Below are 18,425 nucleotides of genomic sequence, written 5' to 3'. Positions count from 1 at the left end.
AGCCTGGTGGTGCGGGCCCGGATGCTGCGGTACCGTCGGCCAGATGGCAGCAGGCACAAATGGTTATGGCTGGGGTGAAAGGGGTCTTTAATAATCCGGCTGCTTTTCTTCCTGCACCGCTGGGTGTAGAGGTCCTCTATGGATGGTAGTGCTCTCCTGGTGATGTGCTGGGCAGACTTCACCACCCTCTGTAAAGCCTTACGGTTCAGGACGGTGCAGCTGCCATACCAGGCGGTGATGCAGCCAGTCAGGATGCTCTCTATGGTGCATCTGTAAAAGTTGCAAAGAATCCTGGAGTCCATGTGGAGCTTCCTCAGCCTGCGGAGGAAGAAGAGCCTCTGTCTGGCCGTCTTTCTGATGGAGTCTGTGTGATGGGTCCAGGTCAGGTCATCAGTGATGTGGACCCCGAGGAACTTGAAGCTGCTGACTCGCTCCACCGTGGCCCCGTTGATGGAGAGGGGGCGTGTTCTTCTCGTCTCTTCCTGTATTCCATGATCAGCTCCTTCGTTTTGCTGATGTTGAGATGGAGGTTGTTGTCCTGGCACCAAGATGTCAGGGCTCTGACATCCTCTCTATAGGCCTTCTCAACGTCGCCGGTGATCAGGCCTATGACAGTGGTGTCATCAGCAATCACCACTGTCGTTGTTTATAAAGCAGGCTGTATGAACACATATAGACCTGCTATATGCGTGCAAAATGAATAGATGCAATTCTTTTGTGCCAGAAGACCCGGTAAAATGGCAGAACACCAGTGTCTTTAGGCATATGAGCAGTCCTGTTGTTTATAAAGCAGGCTGTATGAACACCTATGGACCTGCTATATGCGTGCGAAATTAATTGATGCAATTCTTTTTTGTCATAAGGCGTGGTGCAATGGCAGAACACCGGTGTCGCGTAGCCCTGGATGACCTGATGATCTTACCTGTTATGCTGACTTTTAGAATTGTAAAAAAAACTAACTCAACTGTTTCACAAGAAACCAATTTTTTATTATAACAGACAATAAAAATACAATGTGCCAAATATCAATGTAAAAAATGTGCAAAAACCACTGCAAAACAATTCCAAGTAGACAAAATACTGAACTATTTACAAGTGCATTCCAAAAAGTGTATGGCGTTCATTACTTTAGAAAGTCCAAAAACATATTTTAAAGTGTGCGCATTGGCTGACACAAACTGGTGAAAAGCAGACAGAGTCGAGTCCAGGGTAACATGACTGAAGTCCCCCGAAATTGAAACGAAGGCCTCAGGATGTTGAGTTTGGATCCCAGCGATAACGGTGTAGATGATCTTGTTGTCACGACTTGAGGAAAGGAGATGGACCCAGTAGCAGAGGTATATAACAAAAGGTGTATTTAATACAAAAAGAGACTTTAACTTAACAAAACGCAAAACAAACACCAACGGAATTGAAACACTGAAACGACATGAACTAGAACAAGAAGACAAAAACACAAGGAAGCTTACTAGACTCAGGAAAAACAGCAACATGGAACACAGCAAGAACCGCAACATGGACCAAGGCTGGAAAAACAGACAACCCGACAGAGGACAAGGGGAAAGACAGAGGCTTAAATACACACAGGGAAGGCAGGGGATAATTGGCCACAGGTGCAACACATGAGGAGTTAGAAACACAATCACCAAGACATGAAGTGAAGACAGAAACCACCCACAAGGAACAGAGACTACAAAATAAAACAGGAAACAGAAAACACAGACAGAAGTACACAAACTAAACTGAGAGAACCTGACACTTGTTGGCCAGCGAGTTTACATTCCTCATCATACACGAACATCAACAGCTTCTGCAGGCGCCTCGCCTTCACCAACACACCAGCTCTGCATCCACAGTAGCGCCTCGCCCGCTTCTACGGTATGGGGTGAACCGCGCCGGCAAGATTTCCTGGCCGCAGCGCGAGCAGCTGATCCCTCGTGTAAACAAGTGCTGACTGCCTTGTTGCAGTCGGTCCGTTGGTGTATCCATAGGATCGAAATATATCTACACAGTGCCTCTGAAAAGCAAGTGCAAACAAGGATAAACAAACTTAAACCATCTAAAAAGACACAAGACTGTTAAATTATCATTATAGAGAACGCTCTTATTGTTTTACGGTAGCACTATTGCACGTTTGTTAGAGATGTTACGGTATCTGTTTGTATCACCTGTGTTGTCAGTTGGTTCCCCGTTAAGGCCAAATTATAGTCGGGTTGCATGCACGCACGCATGCACGCAAGACACGCAACACGCCCCTTTTGTGCCCTCTGCAGGCTTGCGTGCGTCCACCAATTTTTCTAACTACACGACAAAGCGATGCGAGCCTCATGCAGCCCGCAAGGCTTGTGATTGGTCTGCTTACTACAACCCTGTCCGGAGACTAGTTTCCGGTTTCATGTCCCATAATACGCGGAAATCACGGAAGATTTAGAAGAACGAATATGGAACAAATAGAAGAGCACTTGGCAGAAGAGATCCGAAAGTATGACCACTTGTATAACCCGTCACTGACTGGCCGATTTGTCCGCCAGAAATAGGCTATGAGGAGCCGGAGTGGCGATGTAAATAAACAGTTGACGAAGAAGAAGACGTCTCTTCTTTCTGTGTTTTGTCTTTGAAAAAATACGTAACTCCGCCTAGTGTTCTGGCGGTGAATTGCGTTGCAACACGCGCAACACGTTAGAGAAGTATAAACCAAAACGAGTCCGTCGATGCAGCTGCGTGGCCTTCCGCGGTTGCAGTCGCAGGACTATAATTAGGCCGGTGTTCAAGAAAAATAAAGTACTTTTGAAGGAGACGTTTTGCTCATACTTTTTACGCTAAGTGAGTAAGAATAACTTAACAGGTTATGGGCCCAGGGAAGAAGATGAAGCAAGCGTGAATTGTTTTAAAGCGACGTATTTACGCGATAGCAAGAAGAAGCTTAAAGAAAGTGACGGGAAGCTACGATGGCTAACCGAGCTACAGGAGCTCCAGCACCCCAGCTGATATTCGACGGATCCGAAGAAAAATTCGACCTTTGGGAAACAAGATTCCTAAGCTGCCTTCATATTCTGAAGTTAAAGAGAACCAGATCAAGCGAGCGACGAATACGGACGGAAGAATGCAGACTGCTACGCCGAGCTGGTAAGGCTAATAGATGACAAGAGCCTATCGCTAATAAGACATGAGGCTGCTGATGATGGCAGGAAAGCCCTGCGTATACTCAAAGAACATTATTCTGGGAAGAGCAAGCCACGGATTATAAATATGTACACATCTCTAACCAAGCTTCGTATGGCAGACAGCGAGACCGTTACTGACTATTTAATAAGAGCAGAGAACATCATCACTGCATTAAGAGAAGCAGGAGAGAGCATAGTGATGGACTGATCGTGGCCATGACGCTAAGCGGGCTACCTGACTCGTTCAAGCCGCTAGCCGTCCATGTGACGCAAAATGAAGACAGCGTCACTTTTGCAGACTTCAAAAGAAGACTACGAGTCTTTGAGGAGTCAGAGAAAATGAAAATGACAGAACCAATCACAGATAATGTGATGAAAACGTTTACAAGACAGGGTGGAGGCCACAGCAAGCTATTTTAGTTAATGAAATAGTCTCCGATTACAACATAGATTTATTATCCCTCACTGAGACGTGGCTGCATCCTGATGAATATGTCAGTCTAAATGAATCTACTCCCCCCAGTCATATAAATTCACATGTTCCCAGAGAAATTGGGCGAGGAGGTGGAGTTGCTGCTATTTTTAACTCCAGTCTATCAATTAACCCTAAACCTAAACTCAGCTACAAATCATTTGAATGTCTGGTTCTTAGTCTTCCACACCAATCCAGGAAACACCAACAGCCAATCATATTTGCTGTAGTTTACCGTGCTCCCAGGGCTTATACTGAATTTTTAACGGAATTCCCTGAGTTTTTATCAAACTTAGTCCTAAAGATCGATAAAATTATTATTGTTGGTGACTTTAATATACATGTTGACAATAAGAAAGATTGCCGTAGCGTAGCATTTAGTTCAATACTAGACTCAATTGGTTTCAGTCAGTGTGTACACCAACCTACTCATTGTTGTAACCACACACTTGACCTTATATTATCGTACGGTGTCGGAATTGAACATTTAACAGTACTTCCGCGCAATCCAGCTCTATCAGACCATAATTTAATAACCTTTGATTTTTCAATAACTGAATATATGCCAATAATAAAAAACTAATTTTCTAGATGTCTACCTGATAGTGCTGTAGCTTAATTTAAGGAAATAATTCCAATTACATTTAAACCCGTATTATCCGTAGATATAAAGAACAAATTCTTTAGCTCCATTGAGATCGACCACCTCGTCGATAGCTCTGCAGACTCGTTACGATTAACATTAGATTCAATAGCCCCTCTAAAAAAGAAAAATGTCAAACATAGTAAATTAGCTCCGTGGTATAATTCCCAGACAAATGAGTTAAAACAATTATCAAGAAAACTAGAAAGGAACTGGCGCTCCAGTAACCATGTTGAGAACCTCATAGACTGGAAGAATAGTGTTAAAGAATATAAAAAGGCTCTCCACTAACTATTCAAAACTAATAGAAGAGAATAAAAACAACCCCAGGTTTCTCTTCAGCACTGTAGCCAGGCTGACAGAGAGTCACACCTCCACCGAAGCCAGTATTCCTCTGTCCCTAAATAGCAATATCTTTATGACCTTTTTTAATGATAAAATTCTAACTATTAGAAATAAAATCAACCATCTCCTGCCCTCAATTGGCACTAATACCCTCCCAACAACAGAGATCTCAGAAACGGCTGAGAATCCTACCAATTACTTAGACAGCTTCTCTCTGATCACCTATGATCAGCTTACCAAATTAATCTCAGGTTCTAAACCAACAACCTGTATCTTAGATCCCAATCCTACAAAATTACTTAAAGAAATTCTGCCCCTAATTGATAGTTTGTTACTTAATACAATCAATCTGTCATTATCATCAGGTTATGTACCACAGTCTTTTAAAATAGCAGTAATCAAACCCCTTCTCAAAAAACCCACTCTAGACCCAGAGGTTTTAGCCAATTACAGACCAATATCTAATCTCCCCTTCATGTCTAAAATCTTAGAAAAATTGGTAGCCAATCAGCTGTGTGAGTTTCTCCAGGAAAATAATATATATGAAAAGTTTCAGTCGGGGTTTAGAGCCAAACACAGTACAGAGACAGCCTTGGCAAAAGTCACTAATGACCTTTTAATGGCCTCAGATCAGGGACTTGTGTCTGTCCTCGTTCTGTTAGATCTCAGTGCAGCATTCAACACAATTGACCATCAAATTCTATTACAAAGACTCAAACAGTTAATTAACATTAATGGAACCGCCCTTAACTGGTTTAAATCGTACTTTTCTGATTGCTCCCAATTCGTGCAAATTAATGATGAGTCATCTGTGCACACTAAAGTAAACCATGGTGTTCCCCAGGGCTCTGTGCTCGGCCCAATTTTATTCTCATTATATATGCTTCCACTAGGAAACCTTATCAGGACAAACTCTGTAAATTTCCACTGATATGCGGATGACACCCAGTCATACTTATCAATAAACCTGAACAAAGTAATCAATTAACTAAACTTCGAGCATGTCTCAAGGACATAAAAACCTGGATGACCCGCAATTTTCTCTTATTAAACTCAGACAAAACAGAGGTTATAATACTTGGCCCCAAACACCTTAGAGATACATTATCTGATGATATAGCTGCGCTAGACGACATTGCCCTTGCTTCCAACAAAACAGTCAGGAACTTGGGAGTGATCTTCGATCCTGATTTATCCTTTAATAGTCACTTAAAACAAATTTCTAGAACCGCCTTTTTCCACTTGCGTAATATCTCAAAAATCAGACATGTCCTTTCAAAAAAAGATGCAGAAAAACTAGTCCACGCCTTTGTTACATCGAGACTGGACTATTGTAATTCATTATTATCAGGCTCCAGCAGTAAGTCGTTAAAGACTCTACAGCTTGTCCAAAATGCAGCAGCACGTGTCCTGACGAGAACAAAGAAAAGAGAGCACATTTCTCCTGTGTTAGCAGCGCTACACTGGCTTCCAGTTAAATCCAGAATAGAATAAAAAATTCTCCTCCTAACCTTCAAGGCCCTTAATAATATGGCGCCATTTTACGCTAAAGAGATGTTAGTACCTTATAAACCCACTAGAGCACTCCGCTCCCAGAATTTAGGCCTAATTGTTGTCCCTAAAGTCTTTAAAAGTAGAGTAGGAGCCAGAGCTTTTAGCCATCAAGCTCCTCTGCTGTGGAATAAACCATCACTTTCAGTTCGGGAGGCAGACACCATCTGTTCGTTTAAGAGTAGGCTCAAAACCTTCCTTTTTGATAAAGCTTATGGTTAGAGCTTATTAGTACGGCAGAACGTTACTTGTTCTATTTTATGACACATGACACACAGAGCTTCTTTTTCCAGCTTCTCCTTCCTCTTCTCCATCCCTATCCCCCTTCCCCGGAATCCCTTTGCTTTATCACCCGCAGATCCAGGGCCTCTGTGGCCGCACCATGGATTGCGGTTTGTTGATCGCGCACAGGAGGTCGCGGTGGTGGATCCAGTGTGGCCGGATTCTGTGTCGTGTAGGCTGATCGTGGTGGTGGTGGCGGACCCTGTGTGGCGGATTCTGTGTCGTGTGGGCTGATCGTGGTGGTGGTGGCGGATTGATTGATTGAGAAAAGAAGAAGATGCAAACATTACTTGCTACAAGTGTGGAATAAAGGGACACATGGCGAGAAAGTGTTACAGAAAAGTGTGGTGCAATAACTGTAAGAACAATACGCATGCAGAATCACTTTGTAAGAAAAAGGGGGGACAAGATGGAGTCAGAAAAGTTGCAGAGGAGCAAGATGACGACCAAGACCACCTCTTCATGGCCAAATATGTTAAGAGTGAAAGACCACCAGGCAACATGAAAATGAATGGCATCATGGTGGATGCAGGGGCGACTTCCCACATCGTGATTGACATCAACAAGTTCCAGAGCTTCGACAACTCGTTCCAGCCAGAGACCCACTCAGTGGAGTTAGCAGACGGAAGCAAGTGCAGTGGAAGAGCACAACAGAGAGGAACGGCGGTGATACATCTTCTAGACAGCGCAGGACGACAACACACAGCGCAGCTACGAGATGCACTCTACATGCCATCGTATCCACACGACATCTTCTCAGTGGCAAGAGCAACAAATGGAGGAGCGACAATCACCTTCCAGAAGGGGAACAGTCGCATGATCACCAAGGATGGTAGCAGGTTTGATATTCATGAGAATGGAAATTTGTATTACTTACCAACTGTTGAGAAGGATGTTGATCAATGTAAAGTATGTCATGATATGCAAACGTGGCATGAAATATTGGGTCATTGTAACTATGAAGATGTTAAAATGTTGCAAAGTGTTGTGAAGGGCATGGAGATAAAGGGAGGTGCAGTAGAGTTGGATAAGTTATGTGATGTGTGTGCACAGGGAAAGTTCACACAGACAAGAAATAGGGAGCCAGATAGGAAGGCAAAGAAGCCCCTAGAACTAGTCCACACTGACATAGCCGGTCCCATGCGAACACCAAGCATTGAAGGACACAGATATGCACAGTCCTTTACAGACGACTACTCAGGCACTATGCTTGTATACTTTCTAAAGTCCAAGAGTGATACAGTGCAGGCCACAGAAAGATTCTTAGCTGACATAGCTCCTTATGGAGAAGTCAAGTGTATCCGTTCAGATAACGGCACTGAGTTTACAAGTCGAGACTTCCAGACACTGGTAACAAAAAATAGGATTAGACATGAGACCTCTGCTCCATACTCACCCCACCAAAATGGCACTGCAGAGAGAGGTTGGAGAACACTCTATGATATGAGCAGAGGCCTACTGATAGAAAGCGGGTTACCAGATAAGCTATGGAACTACGCTGTACAGACCTCAGCTTATGTGAGAAACAGATGTTACAGTAGGCGTACAAAGAAAACGCCATACGAGCTATTCACTGGCAAGGTACCAGACATATCCAAATTACAAAAATTCGGATCGATGTGTTTTGCCTACAAGCAAGAGAAAAGCAAATTGGACTCCAGATGTGAGTAAGGTGTTTTCATAGGCTATGATAAAAACGGCCCAGCCCATCTAGTATACTATCCAGACACAGAGAGGGTCCAAAAGCACAGGTTGGTGAAACCAAAAATTTGTATCGGTTGCTTTACTGTGATGCAGGCTGGATGGGGAAATAACAAAACAGAGAGGACCAGCTGGTAAATCGAGGCTAGCCATTGAGGGAAAGGTTTACATCCCTCAAATAGTTGAGAAAAATGTTTTGTTAGGCTATGTTAGAGTTAGTCTTTTTAAACCCTTACATCAGATGTATGTATACTTATTTAAACCCTTCTCATGGGTCATTTCTTCGGTAAGAAGTCTTAGCTTCCATAGATCCAATGTGTCCAACGCACCACGGTTTACAGTTGAACATTATGAACTTGAGTATGTGCATAATGTCTCCTTGTAAAGTGTGACTTGTGTAGAATAAATGACGAGTGACAGATGGCAGCACAGCTCCTTGTTTGTGTTTAACAAGCCGTCTCCCTCTTTCCATCTCCTCTCTTCACAGTCTTCATACAACCCGGGACAAAATGCTGACTCCCTCTCTCTAGTGTACTCTCCCCAGACACAGCCAATAAATGCAAAGCCAGTTTAAAAAAAAAATCGCCCCTTTGTAACCCTAGTAACAATAAAACATAACCTCCTTTGTGGAGGAACTAATTAGCTGTCTGTAAAATGGATGTGGATGCGATTTGGAAACTGAAAATGTTTGGAACTCTGCAATTCATTTATCATCATGTTAACGTGTATATACTTGTTAATAGTTGAAAGTGTGGGAAATGTGCTATAACTTAATGTATACAATTTAATTTAGTTTTATTTTACAGAATGAAGATGTAAAAATGATGATACAATTTCTAAATATTTTCTTGTATTTATGTTTTATTTCAATTTATAGTTTGTGTCCATGGTTAGTGGATTTGATACATCCTGTATAAGTTCTTAGCAGTGTGTAACACAGCTGACGGCTCACACACATTGTGTCATTGTCCTCCCAGATCCGTAGCCTGGACCCCAATAAGGCTGGCAGGGACATCCTAGAGGAGATCATGGAAGGGGGTCGAGAGGGCTGGTTTTTTTCGCCTCCTCGAATTTACCCCTCCTCTATGTTCACCCCACCACAGGTGAGTCTCTCTCTCTCTCTCTCTCTCTCTCTCTCTCTCTCTCTCTCTCTCACACACTCTCACACGCTCACGCTTGCCCAATGTCTCACCGCAGTAGTTAGAGGTAGTGTAGAGTTAGCGTCAGTTCATCAGCCTGGATCTTTAGCTGAGGGATGGAGAGATTGTTGCCTGGTAGCAGTGTGAGCGCTCCACTCTAATCCTTGATCACAAAATCTGGATCCACACTAGATTTCACCAGTTTATGGAATTACCACTCTAAACATTTAGATTCTTTGAAAGTGAAACTGTAACAATAAAACATAACCTTCTTTGTGGAGGAACTAATCAGCTGTCTGGTTAAATGGGTATGGATGCAATTTGGAAACTGAAAATGTTTGGGATCTCTGCAATTCATTTATCATCAAGTTAATGTATATATACTTGTTAATAGTTTAATGTATAGGAAATGTGCTAAAGTTAAATGCATACAATTTAATTGGAATGATGATGTAAGCTGATAAGAGTCTCTCATAGACATATCAGAATTGGTTTTATTTTACAGAATGAAGATGTAAAAAGGATGATACAATTTCTATATATTTTCTTGTATTTATGTTATATTTCAATTTATAGTTCATGTCCATGGTTAATGGATTTGATACATCATGTATAAGTTCTTAGCAGTGTGTAACACAGCTGACGGTTCAGACATATTGTGTCATTGTCCTCCCAGATCCGTAACCTGGACCCTGATCAGCGTGGCAGGGACATCCCAGAGGAGATCATGGCAGACGGTCAAGGGAGCAGGGATTCATCTCCTCCTGGAGGTCACCGCTCCTCTCGCCCAACCCAACAACAGGTGAGGCTCTCTCTCTCTCTCTCTCTCTTTCTCTCTCTCACACACTCTCACACGCTTGCCCAATGTCTCTGTAGTTAGAGGAAGTGTAGAGTTAGCTTCAGTTCATCAGCCTGGATCTTTAGCTGAGGGATGGAGAGATTGTTGCCTGGTAGCAGAGTGAGCGCTCCGCTCTAATCTTTGATTCACAAAACCTGGATCCAAACTAGATTTCACCAGTTTATGGAAATTACCACTCTAAACATCAAGATTCTTTGAAAGTGAAACTGTAACAATAAAACATAACCTCCTTTGTGGAGGAACTAATCTGCTGTCTGGTAAAACGGGTGTGGATGCAGATTGGAAACTGAAAATGTTTGGGGACTCTGCAATTCATTTATCATCATGTAAATGTATGTATACTTGTTTATAGTTTAATGTGTAGGAAATGTGCTATAGTTAAATGCATACAATTTAATTGGAATGGTGAGGTCAGCTGATAAGAGCCTTTCATAGACTTATTAGAATTGGTTTTATTTTACAGAATGAAAAATGTAAAAAAGATAATACAATTGCTATATATTTTCTTGTATTTATGTTTTATTTCAATTTATAGCTTGTGTCCATGGTTAATGGATTTGATGCATCATGTTTAAGTTCTAAGCAGTGTGTAACACAGCAGACGGTTCACACACATTGTGTCAATGTACTCCCAGATCCGTAACCGGGACCCTGATCAGCGTGGCAGGGACATCCCAGAGGAGATCATGGCAGAGGGTCGAGGGAGCAGGGATTCATCTCCTCCTCGAGGTCACCGCTCCTCTCGCCCAACCCAACAACAGGTGAGGCTCTCTCTGTCTCTCTGTCTCTGTCTCTCTGTCTCTGTCTCTGTCTCTCTCTCTCTCTCTCTCTCTCTCTCTCACACGCTTGCCCAACCAGCCTGCTCTCCACCGTGTGTGGCAGACAGGGCACAGCGACTGTGTCATTTACACGTCTCACTTTCTCATAAGAAGATCACCATGACTCCAAACTGTTACATTTCTGTTGGCTGTCGCTCAGGACATTATCTAGTTAAAGGCTTACAGATAACAAATATTGGAAAATAACACAAAAGAGTAATTGCTACGATCACTACACACTATTTATTTACGGATGTGTAGGTAGAGGCCATGACTTGTGAAAAAGAACTTCTCACTTTATTTTCCTTAAAGCTGTACAGTAAATTCAATGTATTGTGTTTCATTTTATACTTTCTTCCTTCCCGTCACTGTTTCTTATCACTCGCTGTCTCTTACAGTAGATTTCCTATACTGTGTGTATGCTTCTACGGAATCCACTCAGGTCCGCCATTGCCATTCACTTCTCTCCTTTAAACCTGCACTGTGGCTCTTTTGTCTCTTTTGTCTCAAGCACTCCAAACGGCCTGGCAAACAGACTCCTAAAGCCGTCGACCCCACTAATCAGCCAATCGTGATGAACCAAAAAGGGGCCTCCGACACCAAACCAGGGCCAGGTCTGACCCAACACTCTCACCATTCTTTTAAGCTATTTCCACAGATCCTAAGAGGAAGGAGGGCCACTCTTAACAATCTAACCGAGGCAGTTTTAACTCAAGAGCTTTTAACATGATATGAGAAACATTTCTCATGTTAATGGAGATATGACCGTCAGAGAACCCCTAAATAATAAACGTGGAAAGACCATATCTCCATTAATTATGATCTGTGATATGTCAAATTTGGCATATCACAGACACAATTGTAAAAATGTAACATTAGACCCTCTAGAATAAGTTGAATATTATTTTACTGCTGTGTCATTGCCTCCAATGCCAGACCATGTCATCTCTGGAGCAGCCTAGTTTTTCCTAGAACTCGCTGCACACTGAACATTTTCACTTTCGGTTCATTTACAAGGTGTGATGTCAGCAGGGCTCCTTGAACTTAGGTGGAACCTTTTGTAGTACGTTATTTTATCGGTCTTCCTGCGCCGGTTTCACACTCGCAACCTTAACAATAATGTTGCCGAAAAAAAATACAAATATAAAATATTGGTAAAAATATTACCTGTTGCTGATTGAATACTGAAGACCTGTATTCATCTATACTTTTCCTTCTACCAGATGATGAGCAAAAATTGCAGCCCGTTGTTCTGAGGTCTTCCTCACCTAGGCTTGTGCCACCTGATGTTCAGCCAAAGAAATCAGGGAAGGCCTGCAAACCAGTTATGAAGAGGGTAAGCCTCCCAGCGGAACCAGAGTCAGATATAACACAGGTACGACCAAATATACACAAACTGAAATCCACAAAGCAGTGGGCATATATAGAAATTACATATACAGACTTTTCTGATCATTAATGTTATTCTACATGATTGAAGATTTTCAGATTATTGGAAATTCCAGTAGAAATTATGTTTAAATCTGTAAATATAGGAAAATCATTGTCAGTTACAATAAGACTAGTTTTTCATGTGGAGCGAGATAATGGTCTCTGTGCTTGATGATCTCAGAGTTTAAATACCTGTTGTGAGTTATTCCCCTCAGAACCTGTTCTAGGAGGTCCACAGTATCCTGAACTGGCAGACGCCTCAGAAGTTCCTCCAGCTGGTGAAGCAGGTGAAGGACTCGCCCATCGACACGGAGGAGCAGCTCAAAGGAGTCGTGGACCTGCTGTTTGAGAAAGCCATGGACGAGACCAGCTCATTGGTGGCCTACGCGAAGATGTGCAACTGCTTCGCCACGGCAAGCAGGTCGCTTAGTTGAGCAGAGAAGTGTGTCGACTTTGGAACGAGAGAGTCTTGTGTTTGTAATGTAATTGTTTGAATTGGATTTGGAGAAGTACATAAATATAGCTTTTTCCTAAACTGGAAGATGCAAAAAAACGGTTGAGGAATTAAGTGTAATCTTTTAACCATCTATCGGAGGGGTGTGCACGAAATGTGTCAATATGCAGTCAACAACTTGCTAAATGTTTATGCAGCAAATGGATCAATTGGTTAATATTCAGCTCTGCCTTGATGCAGAATAATGCTGTGAAAAGCAACAAAATTCAGTACAGTGTGATGATGAGGTTTTATTGTTTTGATGCCTCTAGAGTCTACACCAGACGACACCCACTATTTATTAAGGAGTTTGAAAATCAGTCACAAATAATGCTTTAAAACACAACTTATTAAATGTGCATATCCTTAATTATAAACTCTATTAACAATAGTTCTAGAAAACTATTACATTTTCTGTCGGCCATCATTTGATAACATAACCTTACATATATTAGTCAGTAAAATCAAAATAATCCAGATACGAAAATGTTAATTTGTTGATATATAAAAACTAATTATTTATATTATCTGAATGCTTATGTTCTCTACTGACCTCATTCCACATATGTTCATGTGCAGCTCACAGTGCCCACCCCTGACAAACCCCAAAAGACAGTGAACTTTCGCAAGCTGCTGATAAGCCGCTGTCATGAGGAGTTGGAGAAGTTGGAGAAAGACAAGGTGGATGATGTGGCCAAGGACATGACCCGGCGGCGTTCCATCGGAAATATCAAGTTCATCGGCGAACTCTTCAAGGTCAAAATGCTAAATAACTTCATTGTGCATGACTGCTTGGACAAGCTGCTGACGAACAACGACGAAGTGGCTTTGGTGTGAAAAGCAACTCAGGTCCTGATAGATTGTTTCAGCTTTGTTCGGCTCAATGCATCACTTTTTAATGACCATCTTTTCATGAATCATGCAACTTGTCCTTCAGAGGAGTTTCATCCTGTTTAACATGCTCGTTTCCTCAGCACGGAAGCTTTAATGCTGGACAGTTACAGTGAATTGCATCCCTTTGTTTCTGGCTATCACAGTTTTCATGCTGCTGTTGATGGAATGTTGTGGTTTCATCTCGGGCGGTCAGGACTGTTGCAAGTGATAAACTGGACAATTGGTCAACTCTGTAGAACAATAATATCTGCAACCTGCTGTCTGATGGATTGAATGGAGTCAAGCTGAACATGACCTTCATGTCTCAAATTAAACATCTCTCTCTGTGTCTCACCTCTCTCAGATGGATCACTATTTTAACTATATGGAAGATATCGTCACAGAGGGGAAGACGTCCCCTCGGATACGGTATATGTTGCAGGATACTATAGACCTGGTTTTGGTGAGTGGGTCTCGATTTTTCTTTCATTTGCACAATTGTAAAGAGTCCAACATTCAAATTCTTCAAAGTAAGTATCATTTATGACTCTTTGTTTATTTGTCCCCCAACAGTCGAACGGGTTCAAGCAAGAAGCGGAGGAGGCGCAGGAAGCACACCAACCAGCTGCTGATAGCTGGTCTGAGGTCTGCCTCACCTGGGCTTGTGCTGCCTGAAGCCCCCGATGAGAGTGGGTAAGCTCAGGCCACTACTCCCCCTAGAGAACCGGAGCTTCCCCTCCCCGCCTCTCTCAGCCCCCCGGTCCATCTCCCACCTCCACGGGCTAACTCTAGTGAATGTCCCTCAGACAGGGAGTCAGACTCTTCTGACTTGTCCTCAGCCGAGAAGGTGATGAGGAAGTCCCCGTCCATCGTCGAGGAGCTCCTCCACTTTAACAACTCTAAGGTGCTGACCACCTGTCAACTGATTTTTTCATTTCAATTTCATAGATAAACCCTCTTAAAGGGAAGAATCAAAGAGTAAGTCTTGAACATACGTCTTTGTTTTCTAATGAATTTACTTCATAATGGGTTTTTATTGTTTCCACGCTGTCCTTCTCCTCTATACTTCCTCACCATATCAATGTTGTCTCCACTTTAACAGCAGCTCCAGTGTCTTCATTCAGACGCCTCCAGCTCAGAGGCGACTCTGTCTGAGGGAAGCTGGTCTCCCTGGGAGCTACAGAAGCAGATGCTGGGAATCATGCTGGAAGACATGGCCTGTGACAGGGACATCTTCGACTGTGTGAAGGTAGGAAAAGTGACATCAACCAGTCTCTGCGAGTCAGTGGTAAAAATCCTGAAGGGCAGACGGAGTGGGGCTGAGTTACACCTCGTTGTAAAGTAACGGAATATACTTCTATTTCGGACCTTGAGGCTAATGTTGGTCCACGACTGTTGATAAGATCTCATCCATACAATTCCTAGATCCACCTGTGCTCCAAAATGTTACGGTTTCCTCCCCGGTTCACAAACGTTCCTGGAAATCACTTCAGTAGTTTTTGATGAATCCTGCTGACAAACTGACTAAACCAATGAAAACATCCTCCTCCTCACCTCCTCTGTTCTCCGTTTCTCAGGAGAAGCTGGAGAGAAGTCAGAAGAGCTCCTCTCCCTACCTGACGGAGTTGATGACGGCTGTGTGTCAGGCAGCAGTGAAAGGTAAGCTCCCCACCAGCCGGAGCAGAGACTCCTCTGCTCTGCTCAAATCGCACCGCTGATTACAATATGTACTTTCTGCCGAGCGGATGAATTTACTCTGCCTCCTGCTTCACTGTGCAGAAAACACCAGCTGTCCTGTGCACGCCGCCCTCCTGCAGAAGGGACTGCCTGTGGTCCTGGAGGACCGGCACTCGAAGAAGGATCAGCAGATGAAAGCTCTTAAAGATCTTCAGGAGCTGATCGTCACCCTCGATCGGCCTCCAAGTAAGTTCTGCATCAGAGTTCACTCCAAGGTCCATTTAGTAGCTTCTCTGGAGCTTTGCTTCTTGTCACATGATATATGGAATTGTAGATTTTCATATTTCCGTTTATTTTTTAAGCACTTTAAGGACATTTGGAACAATTTGGATTAAAACTTTGAATCTCAAATTTGTTCTCCACTGACATTAACTTGATTTGGTCATTAGAGGAACATCGCTACGACTCCAATTCAGTTTTGCAAAACACAATGCCGTCTTCAGTAATTTCTAAACCATACATTGTTTGTTTCCTATCTAGATACAAATCTCATTAATTGAATTGATAGATTAAGAATTGGTCTCACTTCACAGAAAAATGTGATTTATTTCCATTTGGTCACAGCTGAAACGATGACTGACATGTATCTGTTCTCCAGACCTTCTCCGAATGTTCTTCACCTGCATGTGCGAAGAGGACGTCAGTTCCGAGGACTCGTGCTGCAAGTATGGGACAGGCAAAGACCAGGACGAGCAGCTTGGTAAAGGCGTGGCCCTTAAGACCGTCACAGCCTTCTTCACCTGGCTGCGGGAGGCGGAGCCCCTAGGAAATTGAGATGGGGAGACCCCCGGGGAACAGGGCCGAGCAGAACTCCTCCTTACAGCAGAACGACATGTTGCATCTGGAATATTTTCTTTTTTCTTACTTTTCTTTTGTAAAGTCAATAAAAAGTATTTAAAAAAAGCTTGTTCTCATGACATGTTCTTTCCATGGTTTGGTGCTTATAGGGGATAGGACTCAGTGTATGTGTGTGTGTATGTGTGATGAACTGAGACAGTTGTGTTTTGTTCAGACCAGGAGGAGCAGCTGAGCGATGAGCTGCCGTCGCCTCAGGATCAACGACTCAGGTTCCACTCGTTTGGTCTGTTTAGTGGTCGAAACCCAAACAATCAAACAGCACCGTGTCGTTGAAAGCGTCTCAGCAGCTTGTCGCCTCATATAGTTCTTATTTGTACTTGTATCTTTTGTATGTGTGTATCTACTAGGTTCTGTGTTTATGCAGCTATGACATGTTTGAGGTGTTGTCTGGCATAATGTGGTCACGTGACCACCAGGTCGCCCAAAACACACCCACTGTGAACATGGATACTGGAGACATGTGATCAACTGATGATTCAGTTTATTGGCAATTATTTAGGTTATGTCCAAGCAATAAACTTGCACTGTTAAATATGACTGTATATAATTGTTTGACAGGTATTTCCAGTATCTGGTGAAGAACTCCAGGTCCAGACAGACATCCTATCAAAATGTATCAGAGATAGTTTCAGGATTCAAAGATCTACATTATCTTCATATTCAATTACAATTAACCTGTAGGATGTTTCTCTCCAAGATATGTATATATAAATGTAAAGATGTATGGAAATAATATGGGAAAAAAATGGTAGCATCAGCAAATACCTACATAAAGAAATTAGAAATTCATTTTTTTCATATTTATACATATTTTGTAATTACTATATGGTTATACTTCATTAGATTTGGTTGAATTATTTTAAACCAATAGGTTTTAATAATTAAATTGATATATTTTTATAAAATTTCACATTTTAACTTCTCATTTATAAATTAAATGGCTGTATTTTTGTATTAGATTCAATTTTATTAATCATTAGATTCTCATTTTTGTAATCCTTTAAAGTCCCCATATCTTTAAATTAAATAAAATATAAACAAACATAAATACAATCATAGCAGCTCACAAATCCAAGATCATTGGATTCTTGTTCAGACACATTTGTTCCAGAAATGAGGAATAACTTAAAACCAAGATGACATTTGTCAAATCTGCATAGCAACGAAAAAACACAATTATATTTATCAGTCAGGCGTTTAACGAAGAGTTTATAACACTTTAGATGTATGATTGTTAGTCATAAAAACAACATGTATAATTTCTATGAAGACATTTCATGTTATTACACCTGTCTTTCACGGTGTTGTCATTTATTATCCAGTAAACCTCCTCTGATTGGTGTTACTGTATAAACCCACAACCTCATAATGTGATTAAATCATGAATTCAATGTTCACACAAGGCGGAGAAATGTTAAATAGTGGAACTGAAGCTTTAATATCGGATTCACTTCCTGTTCGTAACAACAGGGACGTCCGAGTGCAAATCAACTAGTTTGACAAAGCTCATAAATGTTAAATATTTCAAAAGCCATTTTCACAGAATGTGTTTAGTTTGATCTGAACATAAGACTGGAAATCCTCTACACACAGAGTGAAGACAAACGCAGCCCTCTGTCCACAGCGGCAACATAACACGGCACTGATCCACGTGGATTTAAATCAGCTGAGCCTGTGGATAAGACATTAAACAAACCCATGATGAGACACCATCATGTGTTCCAGCTCCTCCTGTCTCCTTCCTCCAACGCTTTCCTAAGTAACAATCTCTCTGTTCTGTAGAGTTTCTTTTTAAAATCACGATCCGTCCACTCCCTCAAAGTTAAAAGTGCAAATCTCTTGAGTGAAAACTGAATCTACCTCAGTCCAAGCAGAACGGAGGAGGAAGGTTATTTGTTTATCTGGTCAGATAAACAAATAATGGTCAGATAAACGGTAATGGTATCTGGTCAGATAAACAAATAATGACAGTAATAACCTCCTTGGTTTGATGAAAAGGTGACGAGAGCAAGAAAGAGGCTGAAACATTCCCACACCCGTTTCCTGGGCCACAGAAGTT

General features: G+C 42.1%; 1 protein-coding gene across 7 annotated transcripts; it reads left to right on the top strand.

Moving 5' to 3' along the window:
• The first annotated feature begins 1,979 nt into the window (after window positions 1-1,979).
• On the top strand, window positions 1,980-16,391 carry LOC133976068 (eukaryotic translation initiation factor 4 gamma 3-like). 7 transcript variants are annotated; one of them, XR_009924810.1, is made up of 11 exons: window positions 1,980-3,126; window positions 6,534-7,289; window positions 9,136-9,261; window positions 9,974-10,099; window positions 10,792-10,917; window positions 11,486-11,588; window positions 12,198-12,349; window positions 12,621-12,826; window positions 13,478-13,654; window positions 14,136-14,234; window positions 14,345-14,622. XR_009924810.1 is itself a non-coding variant. In XM_062414156.1 (8 exons), the coding sequence occupies exons 4-8, from the start codon at window positions 14,622-14,624 to the stop codon at window positions 16,280-16,282; spliced, it is 603 nt and encodes a 200-aa protein (XP_062270140.1). In that variant the 5' UTR covers window positions 12,206-12,826; window positions 13,478-13,654; window positions 14,136-14,234; window positions 14,345-14,621; the 3' UTR covers window positions 16,283-16,391. The 7 variants fall into 7 exon arrangements, 1 of the variants encoding a protein (XP_062270140.1); XR_009924805.1 differs by having other exon boundaries at window positions 12,198-12,826; XR_009924809.1 differs by having other exon boundaries at window positions 12,198-12,834.
• The last annotated feature ends 2,034 nt before the right edge of the window (window positions 16,392-18,425 follow it).

This window comes from Platichthys flesus, chromosome 20 (assembly GCF_949316205.1).
Source record: "Platichthys flesus chromosome 20, fPlaFle2.1, whole genome shotgun sequence".
Taxonomy (NCBI): Eukaryota; Metazoa; Chordata; class Actinopteri; order Pleuronectiformes; family Pleuronectidae; genus Platichthys; species Platichthys flesus.
This window is presented reverse-complemented; position numbering and strand designations above follow the sequence as displayed.